General features: G+C 31.1%; 1 protein-coding gene across 9 annotated transcripts in view; it reads left to right on the top strand.

The window, feature by feature from the left end:
• The window catches only part of LOC145243539 (neurexin 1-like), a 409,860-nt gene that overhangs the window by 386,828 nt on the left and 6,535 nt on the right, over window positions 1–16,497 (top strand). For all 9 annotated transcript variants that reach the window (XM_080106519.1, XM_080106517.1, XM_080106513.1 and 6 more), the window contains 3 exons: window positions 7,325–7,435; window positions 12,732–12,819; window positions 13,988–14,054. In XM_080106519.1, the coding sequence (XP_079962645.1) occupies window positions 7,325–7,435; window positions 12,732–12,819; window positions 13,988–14,054 (266 nt within the window). The remainder of the gene's footprint in view (window positions 1–7,324; window positions 7,436–12,731; window positions 12,820–13,987; window positions 14,055–16,497) is intronic.

The following is a 16,497-nucleotide window of genomic DNA, read 5'->3' as shown; positions in this document are numbered from 1 at the left end:
AGGTGATTCAGAAAGTTAAACACTTAACGCGGAAGGAATGTTTTTGTTTTATCCCTAACCTATCAATCGATGTAGACATTTTCTTTTTTTTTCAAATAACAAAACATACACACATCAATGAGATCAAAGGTTCGGTAGAAGATGAAAAATATTGAGATAATTTGTTTAGTGCTTATTCCTAAATATTATGCTTCGCCAATGTTCGCACAAACTATAAAATCATAGAATTACATTATGTCATGTTCATATATAAACATTTTTCACTATTACTGATGACCTGAATAAAATAGTTGACTTTTAGAGTGGAAGATTTTGTTCTGAATCTATTTTAGGTGGTGGAAGTTGTCTGTCTTTCTATTTGCTTTCTTGCTTTACCTCATCACTTGAAATATGCTTCGTCGGGGAAGGAGGCTACAAAAAAACAGGGTTGTTTTTTAACTCACTAACGTCTGTGTGATTTTCATATATACTTTTCTTTAAATTTTGAAATGAGATCGTGATGAGAACACTGGTCGCCATCATCCAAGTGGATTGACATCAGGAGGGGCATCGGGCCTATAAAACCTTTGTTAACACTATCAAAAAGAGCGGACCCAAACGTTTTGTTAGCTCTACCAAAATGCCTTGTTTAATTTTAATACATCAGTAAAGAGTAGCTATTTAGCGTTGGTGGGCGATCACCTGCAAATGGTGTCTTGAAAAGAAAACGCTGGTCCCCATCACCTCACTGAGTTAGCGTCAAGAAAGATAAAAAATTAGCCTCAGTTAAAGAAATGTCTTTCAAAGAAACCTGAATAAAGATGAGTTTAGAAGTCAAATTCTAAAAGCTGTCTAACACAGAATTTAAAACGGATGTTATGATGATGATGATGATGATGATGCAAAAATAAATATACATTGGAATTTATTATTGAGTCGAGGATATCTTTGACATAATTCTTGTTTCTTCTGACATTGTCTTGAACAAAGTCAGTATTATGATATAATTATTAATATCATAAATATCTTTTGTGAAAATTAAAAACGTATCGTAACGTAACATGCAGCCGTAGCCGAGATTGGACTCACTACACGAGTTTGTCGTGTAATTCAAATCTTGTCTGTAGCTGAATACATGATCCTTTGCCAAGGCTATTAAGGATAATTTTTTTTTTTTTTTTTTTTTTTGGGGGGGGGGGTCCTACCACGACTTAAGAGAGGCCCATCTTCCCTCAAGAGAAGGATAAACCACGCCAGTTTCTCAACCTGGTATTTTATCTTGCGGAACATACAGCATCTCACCTTCCAAAATGGTCACCCATCTGGTACTGGCCAGGCTCAACGTTGCTTAACTTCGGTGATCTGGCGAGAACCGGTGTGTCAACGTGATTCTGCCGTATGAGATATGGAAAATTAAAAGAAAACATTCGAGTTGACGAAATAGAAATTGTTATGGTTTGCAAGAAATTTTAAATAATCGAATATATTTTGCACCCGGGTTAATATTTATTTATTTATATGCAAGTGAAATACACATTGGTCTTTATTATAGAGTAGAAAATATCTTTGAGGTTATTCTTCTTTATTCTGACATTTTCTTGGACAACTATAATTTTTATTGCTAGTGCCAAACAGAAATTTGAAGGTTTTATGAAAAGAATTATCAAAGACAGATTTTATTTGTTTCTTTTAGAAGTGGTTTTTATAGGGTTGTAGGTTGTTGGGCGAAGCAAATGTATGTTTGTCTGGAATTTTCACAGCTTTTCATTTCTCCATTTCTCATTATTTCTTTGTCAAATAAAGTGTATTGCAAAGCATTCCAAAGTTGATCTGAAGTTTCTTCAGTTTCCCTATCGAAAAAATAAAGTCACAAAAGTAATGAAGTAGCAACGAAATCGAATTATTTTAATTCAATGGGACTACATGCGAAATTGGATGCATTAAAATGGCGTTATCTGATTGTAGCATTTCTATGCAATAGAACGACATTGTACTTTTTTAAAGGAATATGCATATCTAAAGAAAACTAAAAAAATTCCTGCTTGAATGTAATATTACTATTTTTTACTTTCTATAAGTTTTGAAAATCAAGCCAGTAGAACTAGAGGAAACTAAAAATGTCTACTCAAACTCATGAATCCCATATTACTATATTTGTTTTTAGTTACAAGTTATGAAAATCATGGCATTCACCCAGAACCAAAAGGACTGGAAAATGCCAAGCCCTTACCACTGATATAATTAAATATTCATAAATAGAATTATGTGTAATATTACAATGGAACCAGTCATTTAAAGCAAAACCAATAGAAACAAATAGTTAATTAGTTAGATGGGTTTTGCGAATTTAAAATAATCATATATGTCTGTTACTTTTTTTGTCAGGGTGACATAAGTTGGCACCATTTAAAATAATTAGTGTTTTTTTTTCCATTCTTCTTCTTCTTCTTCTTCTTCTTCTTCTTCTTCAAATACATCTTTTTCAAATCAAATATTAAACTGATTGTCTGTTGTATTTGCAGAATGGAGGAAAGTGTAGAGTTGCTGAGCAAAGAAACACTATCATCCATAAGGAGGTGTAATTGCTTCTATCGCCCCTATCCTCTACAAAACGTTATGATAGCTTCATATTCGAATAGCCAGCAAGTGTCTTTGAAAAAAAAACCCAATGCTTTTTCAGTAATAAGTATCTATAGATTTGTAATTGTGGGTTGTCGTGAGATAAACATTTTCAACGTTTACTGAAATATGCAAATAAGGTATTCTTACTTAGCAGACGATTCTTTTTCACTCAATTATGAAAAGTTCTGATTTTTACATTAATTTTTTAGATACCGTTATTATTTTTACAACTTTTCATTTGGAATTTTTTGGGAATACATTTTCATTTATCTTTAGTAAAAGGGTTAGTGTTATGTTAGTATTAGTTTGTTTTAGTTTAGAACTAGATTGAAGTTAGGGTAAGAACAAATAGTTTGCAAATAAATCCTATCACCCATGATGAGGCGTAATTGCTTCGATCATCGCTTCCTTTGCAAAAAAGTTTTTCATGTTCGAACAGGGGGCAAGTGCCTTTGAAATTACGATGCTTTTTTAGGAATAGCTATTTATAGATTTACAGTTGTGTGTAATCGTGATGTATGCAACATCCGGCTACGAATAGAGAAAGTCGAATCAAGTTGAAACTTTTATTGAAATATACAAATCTAAAGAAACTGTTTGTTGAGAGACGACTATTTTCCAATCAATTAAAAAGATCAATTTCCGATTTTGTGTGATTTTTGAATGCCTTTTATTATTTTTACAACTTTTAATTCGGAATCTTTTGGATACCTTTTTCATTTACCTTTACTTAAAAGGTTATGGTAAGGGTTAGTTTGGGGTTAGATTAGGGTTAGGTTAGGGTAAAAGTTTAGTTTAGAAGTTCTGAAGCAACATTACAAATTACACTAAAATACAACTAAAGTCCGAAATTTTTTTCATTAAATAACTTTTTCACAAAGAACTAATAATACATTCATTTTTTTCGGTGAATTTCGGTAACTTCGTCAGTCTTAGAAGTTTCTGGTAAAACTCAGAATTGATGATGTAAGTACTGATATTTTCTTAAATACCTATTCCTACAAAGTTCTGAAAAAGCAATCCAGAATTAATACTATGAGTAATAATGGTAGTCGTAAGTAGTGGTAGCAGTAGTAATAATAATAGTAATAATGTTGATAGTAGCAGTTGTAGCCAATCCTATAAATAGAAACATCCAATCATATTGAAATTATTCCATTCCTAATTATATTATTAGGATTTCTACTTGAGTCTTTGAGCCATATAATCAAAGAATTGGCCTCATGCATAAACAAGATATCACCAGACCTATGCTTATAGTGAGAACTGAACCTTCAACTTCTAGAAAAATAACTTTGTTGAATGTACTCAATGCCCTTATCCATAGGGATTCAATATATAGTTCAATTCCATATTGTGTATAAATTCCGATGGTTCTGAGACATAAAAATTCTTGAGTTCTGAAAGAAACATCTGAAGAAAGTTGGCGGTTACATTGGCCAACATTTTGTAAGGATAACACCCAAGATGAGAATAGTAGCCAGAATAATTCTAATGATACATATCATTATTTCTCATCTAAAAAATTCCCAAACAAAATCATATTTAGGTGTGCATATCAAATGGGTAATAAATCATTTCATGTCTTTGTAAAAAAATGGATGAGTTAATGATTACATACCTAAAATATGGGATGGTGCATCTATCTCTAATGTCTCACGCTTAGACAGAGTCCAAAAAAGCATCTACAATCTAATAAGTCCTGCACTATCAGCCAAGCTCTAACTTCTGTCCCATCACTGCAATGTTTCATTCCTGTGTCTGTTTTACGAATACTTTAATAGAATGTATTCTGATGAACTCATTCTCTTAAGCCCCTCAATGTATATACTCCAAACTAGCCCAACAAGCAGCAAAATCTCACCTCATTTACTGTTGAGGTCCCTATATGCCAGAAAGTCGTCTACTCTACTAGTTTATTCCCTCGGACTGTGTCAGACTATAGAATTCCCTGCCTGTTTCTTGCTTCCTGATTGTACTAACCTGCAGAAGTTTAAATGTAATGTGAACAGACATCTCGCTGCTCAGTTCCCCACAATCTCTTGTCTCTTGTTAGTAGCTAATAGTAATAGTAGCTCTTTACGTTCCAAATGGCAAAATGCCTTGTTTGGAGGTAAAAAGAAACAGTTTTAATATATATATATATATATATATATATATATATATATATATATATATATATATATATATATATATATATATATATATATATATATAAGCAAAAATCTGAAATTGAAAGAAAATTTATGAAAGGATCGTAGTGCATAAGGATTTCACACAAACTGTTAATGATCGTTCGATCCTACAAATTTATTCTGTTCTATGAAATGAATAGAAAACCAATGGCTCAAGAGTGACCTCCCTTTTTCATTTTGCAACTTCAATTAATTCTTATTGGTTTATTTTCAGTTCGGTATAATTTTACCAAACCTAGTTACACTTTTTAAGAAATTTGGTCATATTTTGTTATTAAAGATGGTACTTTCTTTAAAAATTTATCAGAATGATCATTTGCTAGAAAAAAAAAACAAAATCTAAGGTCCAACCTAGATTTTAATCGCTTTTATGTTCTTTCGAAAATTGATTTTTAAAAGTCGCATATCAACATTCTGTTACAGAACTCAGCTGTTTTATTATTTTATTTTCCTCTCTCCGTGTTTTATTTATTTATTATCATCAAATAAACCTTTTTACTTCACATGAAAACTAAATCTTTTCTACTCTTAAATGAAATGTCCCTTTTTTTGTTCGATGATCAAATTAAAATGATGAAGAATTTTTTTTATATCCAAATTTCTTTTGCAAATAAATATTTTAACTTCTACCGTTTGTTCATCAACCATGAATTCTTCCTCAAACAATTTGCTATATTTCTGCAATTTTATGAAACGTATAATTCAGTATGTGGACAAAAGCTCTCCGCAAAAGCTCTCCATGAAAAGAGTAAAAAAAAATCACTACAATAAAAATAAATAAAAAAGATTTTATTTTTACATTTAAATATTATAATTATTATTAATTTCCTGATCACCAATTATGGTGTTTTGTGATTAATCCGATATTCAACTGAGCTTCTATCGCTGCCCTCCTCAATCCCCGTAGAACATTTGCTGCAGATATTCGTCTAACTACAACAATTCTCTTATTATCTATCTATGCCTAAAACTAAACATAAGATCCATGAGCAAAGTTTCTTTCCTAGAACTTTCCGTTAGTGGAACATAATACTGCGGAGCTGCTTCCCAGATGACTTTAACGTGGCAGTTTCAAGTCTAATGTAAACAAGTTTCTGTTGAGCCCTCCTAAATAAATAAGCACTTTCCATTATTGATCTTGATGGAGTTTCACCAGCCACCATCATTAACCTATATCTTTAAGTGGCCTCCAGAGCTTCATAATCCCCCCTCCATGAAAAAGGTAAATAATCGATTTTACCTATTTTAAAATAAATTGTTACAAAATCAAATTATGTAGCCTTGTCGACTAAAACAGTACAATTCAAATAAACACATTTGAAAAAGGTATCATCTGGCAACTATTTTTATAGTAAGAAAACATAATATTTATTCGAAAAAGAATGAAATTGCTACAAATTTAAATAAACAAATAAAGAAACATATTTAGCTGACAATAGCAATTATTTTTATGTAAGAAGAAAAAGTCATTTTTTCTCAACAGTATTGACTCGTTTTGAACAGTTAATTTATACAGTTTGAAGTAGAAAACACCATGGAATTTCCAGGGGATTTCACTAGTTAATCCTTATTTCAATTTCATTAAAATAGGATATATTTGAAAGTTAAAAGAGTTTTTATCTCCATAGCTCACTTTAAGGATACTTGGAGATTCGAAATTTCTTCCATTGTTTTCCTTGAAAACTTTTACATATAAATAAACTTTTAACTATAAATATAACTTTTAATTTTTATGTAGAATATCTAACTTCATATAGAAAACTCATACACATACATTGATATTAGTATATATATATATTAGTATATATATATATTAGATATATATTAGTATATATATATATTAGTATATATGTATATATATTAGTATTTGAAATAATGCGAAGCTCACGATTTGTTTACAAACAAACGTTTGAGCCCTCTACGAGTAGCGAACGGATGTTTATTTAAATAGACGTTCGGACAGTTTAATTTCGGCCACCGATTCCGTAGTCAGGGGGTAGGACTGCCGGCTGTCATCACGACGGTTCTAGGTTCGATCCTCGGCTTGGGAGAGGTGTTAGTCTAGCGGCACTGATGAGTTGTGAAACAACGAAACAGGTCTGTATGTCGATGACTAAAATATATTTTATATATTAGTATATATAGATTATTATTGTCTATAATTCGTAAATAAATATCAAAAGGTATTAATGATTATAATGAATTTAAATTTTAAGTATAATTTTTGTATTTATTTTAATTTTGATATGTTTGTCTATTTTCGATTTTGGTGATGAGCTTTTTCCATGAGTTTTTGTTCAACAACTTATTATTCTTCTGAAAAATATTTTTCCATTCAAAAATCTTTATATATATCATGTTATATGTGTTCTTTTTATTGCATCTGTTAAAAACTTAAAGAAAAACAGGCGTGAAATTGAAAAATTAAAGTGTAAAAGGTTTATTAAAGATGATTTAAGCAAACTCTTTTCGTTGTTTGGTGTTAATTGCAGGTAAACATAAGTGGTGTGACTTGTTTCTTTTTACAGGTGAGCAGATGAGTATCTTCAACAATCAAGCTTACATCTACATCGGTGGCAAGAAGGATGTGAAAAACTGGGGTAAACAAATTCTTAAAGCGTATCGGGGAGAAATGTCAGGTTAGTCTGCCGATATCTTTTAAAAATATAACTTCAAAATACTTCTTCTTCTTCTTCTTCTTCTTATTATTATTATTATTATTATTATTATTATTATTATTATTGTCTGAAATCTTTACCTCTGACTTTTATAGACAAATAATATTCATGACAAACTTTTATTCCAGATGTAGGCCATTTTAAAAGATGATATAATTTATGATTTATAAAGCTCTACCTTGTATTGAGCACTTTTGAAAAAACACTATTAATTTCATTTTATAAATACATTTGAACTTGTACACACACACACACACACACATATCTGTGTGTGTGTGTGTGTGTGTGTGTGTGTGTGTGTGTGTGTGTGTGTGTGTGTGTGTGTGTGTGTGTGTGTGTGTGTATTGCAATAGAAAACTGTGAGGATGAAAAGTAATATGGTTAAGCTTAAACATGGAAAAATACAGGACTAGTTGTTAAAACTGGAAAAGAAAAGAACAAGATATTCTAGTAAAATATATAATAAATTCATAATTTAAAATATTGCAGCATTAAGAATCGATTATAAAATGTTATAAATTTAATTTTTTTTAATTCTGCAATAAAGTTATAAATTTATTATATTTTTTACTAGAATATCTTGTCCTTTTCTTTTCCAGTTTTAACAACTAGTTCTTTACTTTTCCATGTTAAAGCTTAATTATATAACTTTTCATGTTCGCATTATACGAATGCTCTATTGTAATCCATGATTTTTCCAGGCTTCCAGTAAATTCATTTGTTCTTTGTTTAATTTCAGTCATTTTTTTTTGTCCCCATAAACATAACATACACTTATGTAATAACAATGTACAGAACTCGTCTGTTTTCAATAAAATCACGCTAATTATCTCCCTTTCATTCTTTCATTCTCTCTATTTCACTTGTTACTTATCTTTTCGCGAGAGTGGTGGATTGATAGCAACAGTAGTCGCTGAAGCGACGTAGTTGCTATGGAAACCAGTCATAAAAAACGTCGCTCACCTCCTTACGTTTTGTTTTATGATTTTGAACACCAGTAAATTCATCATAACTTTTTTTTTTACTGAACGAGAAGTGAAATTTTTTTTCATAATATAGCTGAAAAGGTGATCTATAAACTGTAATAATTGTTTGAAATTTGATCGAAAAATTAGTGATCGGTGAAACTTTAAAGCTGTTTTAAATTACTAAAACTGTCACTTAACCACATATTATAACATTACCGTATTTGAATGATATATATATATATATATATATATATATATATACTAGCAAATATATGTGTGTGTACATATATGCATATATACATGGATATATATGCGTGCGTACATGTGTTTGTGTGTGTGTATATATATATACTTCAGAATAATTTTATTTAACAATCAGTTGGTATGGAAATCTGTGATTATAAGATTTACAAAATATTACTGGCAGTAATATTCTATAAGTTATCCCATCCAAATAAGAACTGCTCGATATGCAAGATAGAGCAAATAAATTAATTGTAGTGATTCAATGAATTTCAAAAAACCCTTATTGAAATGAAGTGTTTGAGTTTCATATCAAAGATTTTTATTATTCTAAGCAAGACAAAGAATACTTTAGAAATTTAATCTCCTTAACCTATAGGGTTTTGATGTCTACCATCTCATCAGAGGAGAGAAAATATTAGCAAATATTTATAAAGGTATGTACCCTATTTGCTAAAGTCAGTGAGACTAGAAAGTCAAAGTCAAAATAATTAATGAGAAAGTGTTTATATATATATATGTATGTCTGTATATATGTATATATACTACAGTCCTTCCATAGAAAATAGGCCTCCTATTTTTAACTAAAAAATTGAAGAGCTACGAAAACGGGAGTGGTACCATTTAAATATGTGACCTTTTGTGTTCCAGAATTTATTTTTCTACATCACCATTCGCAATGCACTTTTGCCAGATATTCAATGTCGCATCTCTGCTTCTGTTGCACTCCATGATAAGGGTTACTTTTATAGAGTATCAACCCATCAATATTTGCAACGGAGACTTTAAATTTTCAAGTTATGAATGCAGACGTTCAGTCATCATAACAATGCAATTTGCCATCTCCTCTAATTCATTCAGTGGAATAAAAAAATAGGAGGCATTGCTTTTCTTATAGGTTTTTTCATATGTATATATATATATATATATATATATATATATATATATATATATGCCTCGTGGTGTGGGGTTTGAATCGTTCGGCTGGTGTTAAACGTGACACCCTGCACTGAAGAATCCCGAAAGGATGAAACACTAGTGTCTGTAGGTATTTAATTATTACAGCAAAAAAATAATTATATATATATATATATATATATATATATATATATATATATATGTATATATATGTATATATATAATAAAATTTGCTCTTATATATACATATATATATATATATATATATATATATATATGCATATGTATATAATTATATGTATATATATATATATATATATATAATAAAATTTGCTCTTATATATATATATATATATATATATATATATATATATATATATATATATATATATATATATATATATATATATATATGTATATATACGTTTTATTTTTTATTACCGTATCTTTCTGTTAAGTTACATTATTGTTTCAGCTACCCGGCCGTTTTTTTTGGCCGTCTGAAGCTTCCTCAGACTTTTACAGAAATGTTCGTTGTTATGGGATGAAAGAGTGAAAGAGTGAACAGGGGAGGGTGCGAGAAGAGCGGGGGGGAAAGAGGAAGGGAACAGGGGGAAAGGTGGGAGGGGGTGCTTGATATGTCGGTAATATTTTAGTTTTGGAGTTTAAGGAACTTGTGGGGGAGAGTCTGGGAAGTTAATTTCTTGTGGGGGAGAGTCTGGGAAGTTAATTTATATATATATAGTAAGCTATAAAATATATATGGCGATTAAGCTACACTGAATATTCCACGTTTCATCCACTCTAGGATTCTTCAGGCTTATGTTAGAATCCTAGAGTGGATGAAACGTGGAATATTCAGTGTAACTTAATCGCCATATATATTTTATAACTTACTAACTAGCTCTACCTACGTATTGGGCACTGTTGAAGTAAATACACTGTTGAAGTAAAATTCACGCATAAATTTATACTTTCGCATATTAAAATTACATGGGTAAATGAAGTAGTTATATATATATATATATATATATATATATATATATATATATATATATATATATATATATATATATATATATTAAATTAACAATTGAAATGAGATTGATTGTTATCTATAAAATGTCCAGTGTATTTTTTTTCTTATTTCTTCATCTTTGAAAAAGAAAATAAAAGTTAATCTCTATAAAATTATATACTCATTATTCTTCATTTCATTATTGACAAGAATTATTTGTAATGGACCAACTGATTGAGAGACGGACAGAGCCATTTGTTGAGCTACTGAGACACATCTAAAATTCATCTGAGGCTTTAGCAATTGAAACACTATTTCAAACGTGTTACAGGCCAATGTATAGACTTTATGAATGACTGACAAAGCCACTTGTAGGGGTGCATCTAGTATTTGTTTTAATTTTTTTTATTTTAAGCTGCTGAAACCAAATGTAGATGCAAATCATTATCTTTAAACAGATTATTTTTTAAAAGATTGCAACGAAGTCAATGTTTGCATTCACATTGACGTTTATCACGTGACATGAACAACGAAATACACATGATAAAAAATAATATATTTGTTATAATATTTGTTGCATTCTGGGTTTTGTGAAATTTTGAAAGACGTCATTGTTTAGTCATTACATAAATAGACATCAATAGAACTTAATAGACAGAGTGCAAAATTAATTTCGAAATCCAGTTATGGATGACTGACAGAGTCAGTTATAGAGAAGTATGAATGGGTATTAAATCATATTCTAACAATCTTCCCTTCCTATAATATTTCTCAATACTAGAACTTATACTTAATTGTTTGGAGTATACAAGCAAGGAATTGGCCAGTATTATCAATTTAGCATTTTCTCACTAGATCTGGAGTTTCTGCTTGGAATATAGCTAGCCAAATTTGGATCCAGTGGGTGTGTGTGCGTGCGTGCATGCGTGCATGTGTAAAATCTCAGATTTCGTTTGCCAACCACCCAACCGCAATTTCATATTTTAGTTAACCTACTTTCCATATTCATTTTCTATCTAGTCATCAAATGATCTTATTTCTTAAGCAAGGAATGAATGAATGTATAGGAATCCCTAATATAGAATATTATTAGTTGTACATTTCAATAACAATTACAATATTTTAAAGAATCCCCAGAATCCCTATAATTCCTAGTCCATTACGGCTTTATAAATCTTTTGTGAAACTGTATACGTCTCAATTAGATAAACAGATAATATCTTCATGAATTATGTCACTTATTTATTTGTTTTTAACAAATTATAAAGTGACAACAATTTAAATAACATAAAAATAAATATACGCAGAAAATAGGACACATTAAGTATATCTAACGGTTTTGTTTTGTTTTTGTTTTTTGGGGGTTTTTCTTTCGGTCTAGCGGGTTTTGAAAACTTACATAGGCAACATTAAAGTTGACCCTGGGCATCACCAGAACATCATTAGATTTCTGCATATCATTGGATGCGTCTAATGATAAACTTGTTACAGGAATCTGTGATTCTCTTCCTAAAATAATATTATATCATACTTTTATATAAATGGCAGCTGTCTGTGTATATGTGTGTTTGTGTGTCCAGCAAAATGTTTTTAAAAAACTACGAAACAAATACACACAAGTTGGTATATTATTGATCGGCATAAATAATATTTTAAAAAATTTTAAATTATAGATTCATCGTTTGGGAGTCAATTGGACCAGGTTTTCAACCATTTTATGTATTCATTTGAAAAGAAAATTCCAACTCATTCTTCAAGGAATCTGTTATATAAAGTAAAGTTGTATGTGTGTGTGTTTATGCCCAGAAAGAGGAATGGAATTGCTTGAGAAGAAAGAGGGGGTCTGGATGAGTGTGGGGAAAACTGAGTAGGAGGAAATAAGAGGATGACAAAAGGAATGCAGAGATATAGAAGTTTTAATAAAAATATGTTAAAACGCTGAGTAGACTTGCTAGTACTTTTATAAACATAAATATTTCAAAAAGGTTTATGTTTCCAAATAATTCTGTGTTTTTGATGAGTAAATATAATTGTGTGTGTGTGTGTGTGTGTGTACGCTGTCTTTATTTTTATTCTTGCTTCTCCACGTGTTCTCACCATCTTTTTGTAGGTGTCGTCTTTAATGGACTAAAAGTCCTTGACTTGGCAGCGGCTAATAATTCTCGGGTGACTTTGGAAGGAAACGTGCGATTAGTCAAGTAAGTTTCTCTCACTTCTCACTTGGAGAATTCAAGCTTTTACTGAAATCTCGGTACTTCTGCAGTATACGACTCGTTTTTCTGTGATGTTGCCTCGGAATATTCCAATAGCTAACGTAAACCGACGGGATATGCCGAGCACAAATTAAATTTAAAAGCGCCAGAAAAAAAAAAAGAAAACATTATGATAGATAACATCTACCGTATAATAATTTCAATGAAGAAAAATGTAAGTACAATATTTTTTTTTAATCACCGTAAGGTAAGTTTTATGAATATTTATTAATTTATTTTTCATAAAATAATTTTATTGATTAATATTTATTGATTTATTTTTTTATAAAATAATGGTTGGCACCAAGTGAAAACATTTTTTATAAAATAATGGTTGGCACCAAGTGAAAACATTTTTTATAAAATAATGGTTGGCACCAAGTGAAAACACTTTTTATAAAATAATGGTTGCCAACAAAAATTTGCCTCAATACTCAGTCCAACAAACCAAGGGCTACCATGACAGCTCCAGGTTCGTTTCTATTGAGATGAGGTATAGACCAACTTTACCAGTATTTGTAACTTAATAGATCCCACTTGATTTACAAATACTTTGATGGAATATGTCATATATTTGTACTACTCTCAACCACCTAACTAGCAGCAAAATCCCACCCCCTTTGCAAAATATTTTCTATTCTAATTTCTTCCCATGACCTTTTTTTTTAATTCCCCCCCGAGTTCCCCGTTTCCCCGACCGCATGAACATGCAGAAATATAAATATAATGTGAACAAAAGTCTAACTGCCTAACTCCTAACTTATGTTAGTTCCCCTATGAATCTGTCCCCTATTATAATAGCTCTTTATGCTTAAGTGTCATTATCCCTTATTTTGGGTCGAAAAAAATTTCTTTTAAGTCACCATTCGTCCGAGGCAATGCGAAATGCTGATTGCTTATTTTTGTGGAGTAAAAGTGCAGATTCAGAAACGATGGGTTTTTTTCCCGTTTCACCTTGTGCCACATCTTTCTCTGATTGGAAGGAGATAAATAAACACTGATCTTTCATATAAACTGTATGAAATAAGGTTGAGTAAATTTATGTCATTTTGGTTGTAGCATTTCTAAGAAACAGTTACACCACCATTATCCGTTTGTTTTGTTCTTTACTCAGACAATATGTCCCCAAGAAGAATGAACGAACTGATCTGCAAGAGATGCAATCAACAATGGGAATACGAGTAAGTAACATTTCTTCTTTTTTTTTTTTGTTTCCTTCTTTTTTTTATTATTTATATATTTAATGCGGCGAAGTCACAGGGTCATTGTGACAAGACATTGTGTGGAGTCTAGAGATATTCTAGAGAGTGTCACATTCATTCTAACCAGTTCTTTCCATCAATAACTTTGTGCCCACATTATGAATTTAGACCCAGAAAATTATGATATTGACGCTACTGGTCCAAATGTCGCAAGAATTTTTGGTATCACTTCTCTGCTATGTTAGGGAAAATGCTGTCTGGATTTCATGGCCGAAAAATAGATGAATCTGCGAGCTGAAAGAACTGACTAAACAAGACATGAATGAAGCATCGGTTCCTTAGAAAAAATTGAATTTATTTTTTAAATTCCATTTTATCAGCCAAATGCTTATACATGATTCACTCGCTTGCAGCTTTAGTTTGTGTTGGACCCGCATCTCTTGCATCCGCAGCTGAAAAAAAAATTGAATTCTTCTTGCAAAAAGAAAGAAAAGTTGTCATTCCTTAAAAAATCTTTCTCTCACTTACACTTGCAAGGGAACAAAACTGTTTCATCTTTGGGATAATGATAGCAAGTTGTCAACTCATCAAATCTGGTGGCTTATCTGCGTTGATGATATTTCGATAAAGGTTGAAATTTTAATAATTCATCAAACAAGTTTATTGATTATTAAATCACTATATTGTTTCACATAAATATCGATATATAATACAAAGATGTTTGTGTGTGGATCTGTCCATCAAACCAAATAGCAATAGTCAATAATTGAGCATCAAGCAAAACCAATAGCCTATTTAGAATCAATGAGTTACTATGAATGTCTTTTAACATGGTTTGAAATGATTCAAAGTCATTTTTCTATTATAATAAAGTATACATTAGTAAAACTCTGTGATATTGTTATATTCTCAGCATGAACATTTCATCTAAAGTCAGCAGCAGCAGCAGCAGGTTTGGTTTAATGTTTGTTTTACATGCTTGCATATGTTGGACACAATCTTTTCTGACCTGGCTTGCAAACTTTCGATATTCAAGCTGCACAGCTTGAAATTTATTTTGAAAGATATTTCCTTAATTGATGCTCATTTTTTTTATGAACACTCCTATATGGAGAACGATGGAAGCAGATTTCATCAAACTTCGATCCTTCCACACCACCTGCCTTCGACGAATACTGACGATATTCTGGCCTGAGAAGCTCTCTAATAAAGACCTACTAAAGAGATGTTATCAAGAAGATATCGGCCTAATCATCAGAAAACGGAGATGGAGGTGGACTGGGCACGTTCTCCGGAAAGACCCACAATCAATCACAAGAACAGCATTGCACTGGACCCCAGATGGCGAAAGGAAGAGAGGAAGGCCAAGAGCAACTTGGAGAACGGTGGAAAGGAAGAGGGAAGCTATACAGCATTCTTGGGGTTCAGTGGCAAAGTTGGCTCAGGATAAGCGGGGGTGGAGGGGCTTTGTTGTTGCCCAACACACCACTGGGTGTAATGGTTGATGATGATGATGATGATGATGATGATGATGATGATGATGATGATGATTGTATGTTAGATGCTTTTCTTGACATCAGCTCACAGAGCTGATGAAGAGCAGTTTTTTTAATTGAGACACAATCTCTAAAGCTAAAAAGCATTTCATCTTCATTTTGATTTTTCTATACAATAGAATTGTTGAATTTCTTTTCCTTTACCTAAAACTAAATTAAATATAGCCTACATTACAACCACTTACGCCTAGCAACTGTTTCCAAATTCATATTGATCGATTATTTAGTTTAGGAATGAGTCTTGTACTCACACATATATAAACTCATACACCGATACATCACTTTATATAAATCATCATCATCATCATCATCATCATCATCATCTTTGGTTTAGCATCAGTTTTAAATACTGGCATGCATTAGATAACTTTCAAAAACTGACTTCCAAATTAACCTATTTCTGGCCAGGTCTTTATTCATCTCTCTTTCTTTTTAAATCCATTTTAATCACTTCCTCCTATGTTTTCTTTGCCTTCCTTTCGTGAACTGAACCTGCTACCTCAATTGTTCCACTTCAAGAACTCTCATCCATTCTTTAAGCGTGGCCATACCATCGAGGTCTACTCTTCTGCACACGTTTCTTCATACTGTTGAGATCTGATCTTCCTCTGAGTTTATCAGAACTAAGCCTGACTCACATTACATATCCCTTGTATAATCTTCATATTATTTCTCTTCATGCAACGCATGTCCTCAATACTCACTAGCTAGGTTTCACTTTCATACATTAGATAAAAGAGATAAAACAAAACTAAAGTTTTGAAATTGATTTTATATATTTGCAAAATTCTACTTTTTTATATTGGTCTCTTTTGTTAGCTAACATATTTAACATGAATTAAAAAAAAAATGCAACTGTTTTTTTT

Source organism: Euprymna scolopes, chromosome 22, assembly GCF_053919585.1.
Source record: "Euprymna scolopes isolate OS-2025 chromosome 22, ASM5391958v1, whole genome shotgun sequence".
NCBI classification, from domain to species: domain Eukaryota; kingdom Metazoa; phylum Mollusca; class Cephalopoda; order Sepiida; family Sepiolidae; genus Euprymna; species Euprymna scolopes.
The sequence above is the reverse complement of the archived record's forward strand: the minus strand, read 5'-3'. Positions and strand labels throughout refer to the sequence as shown.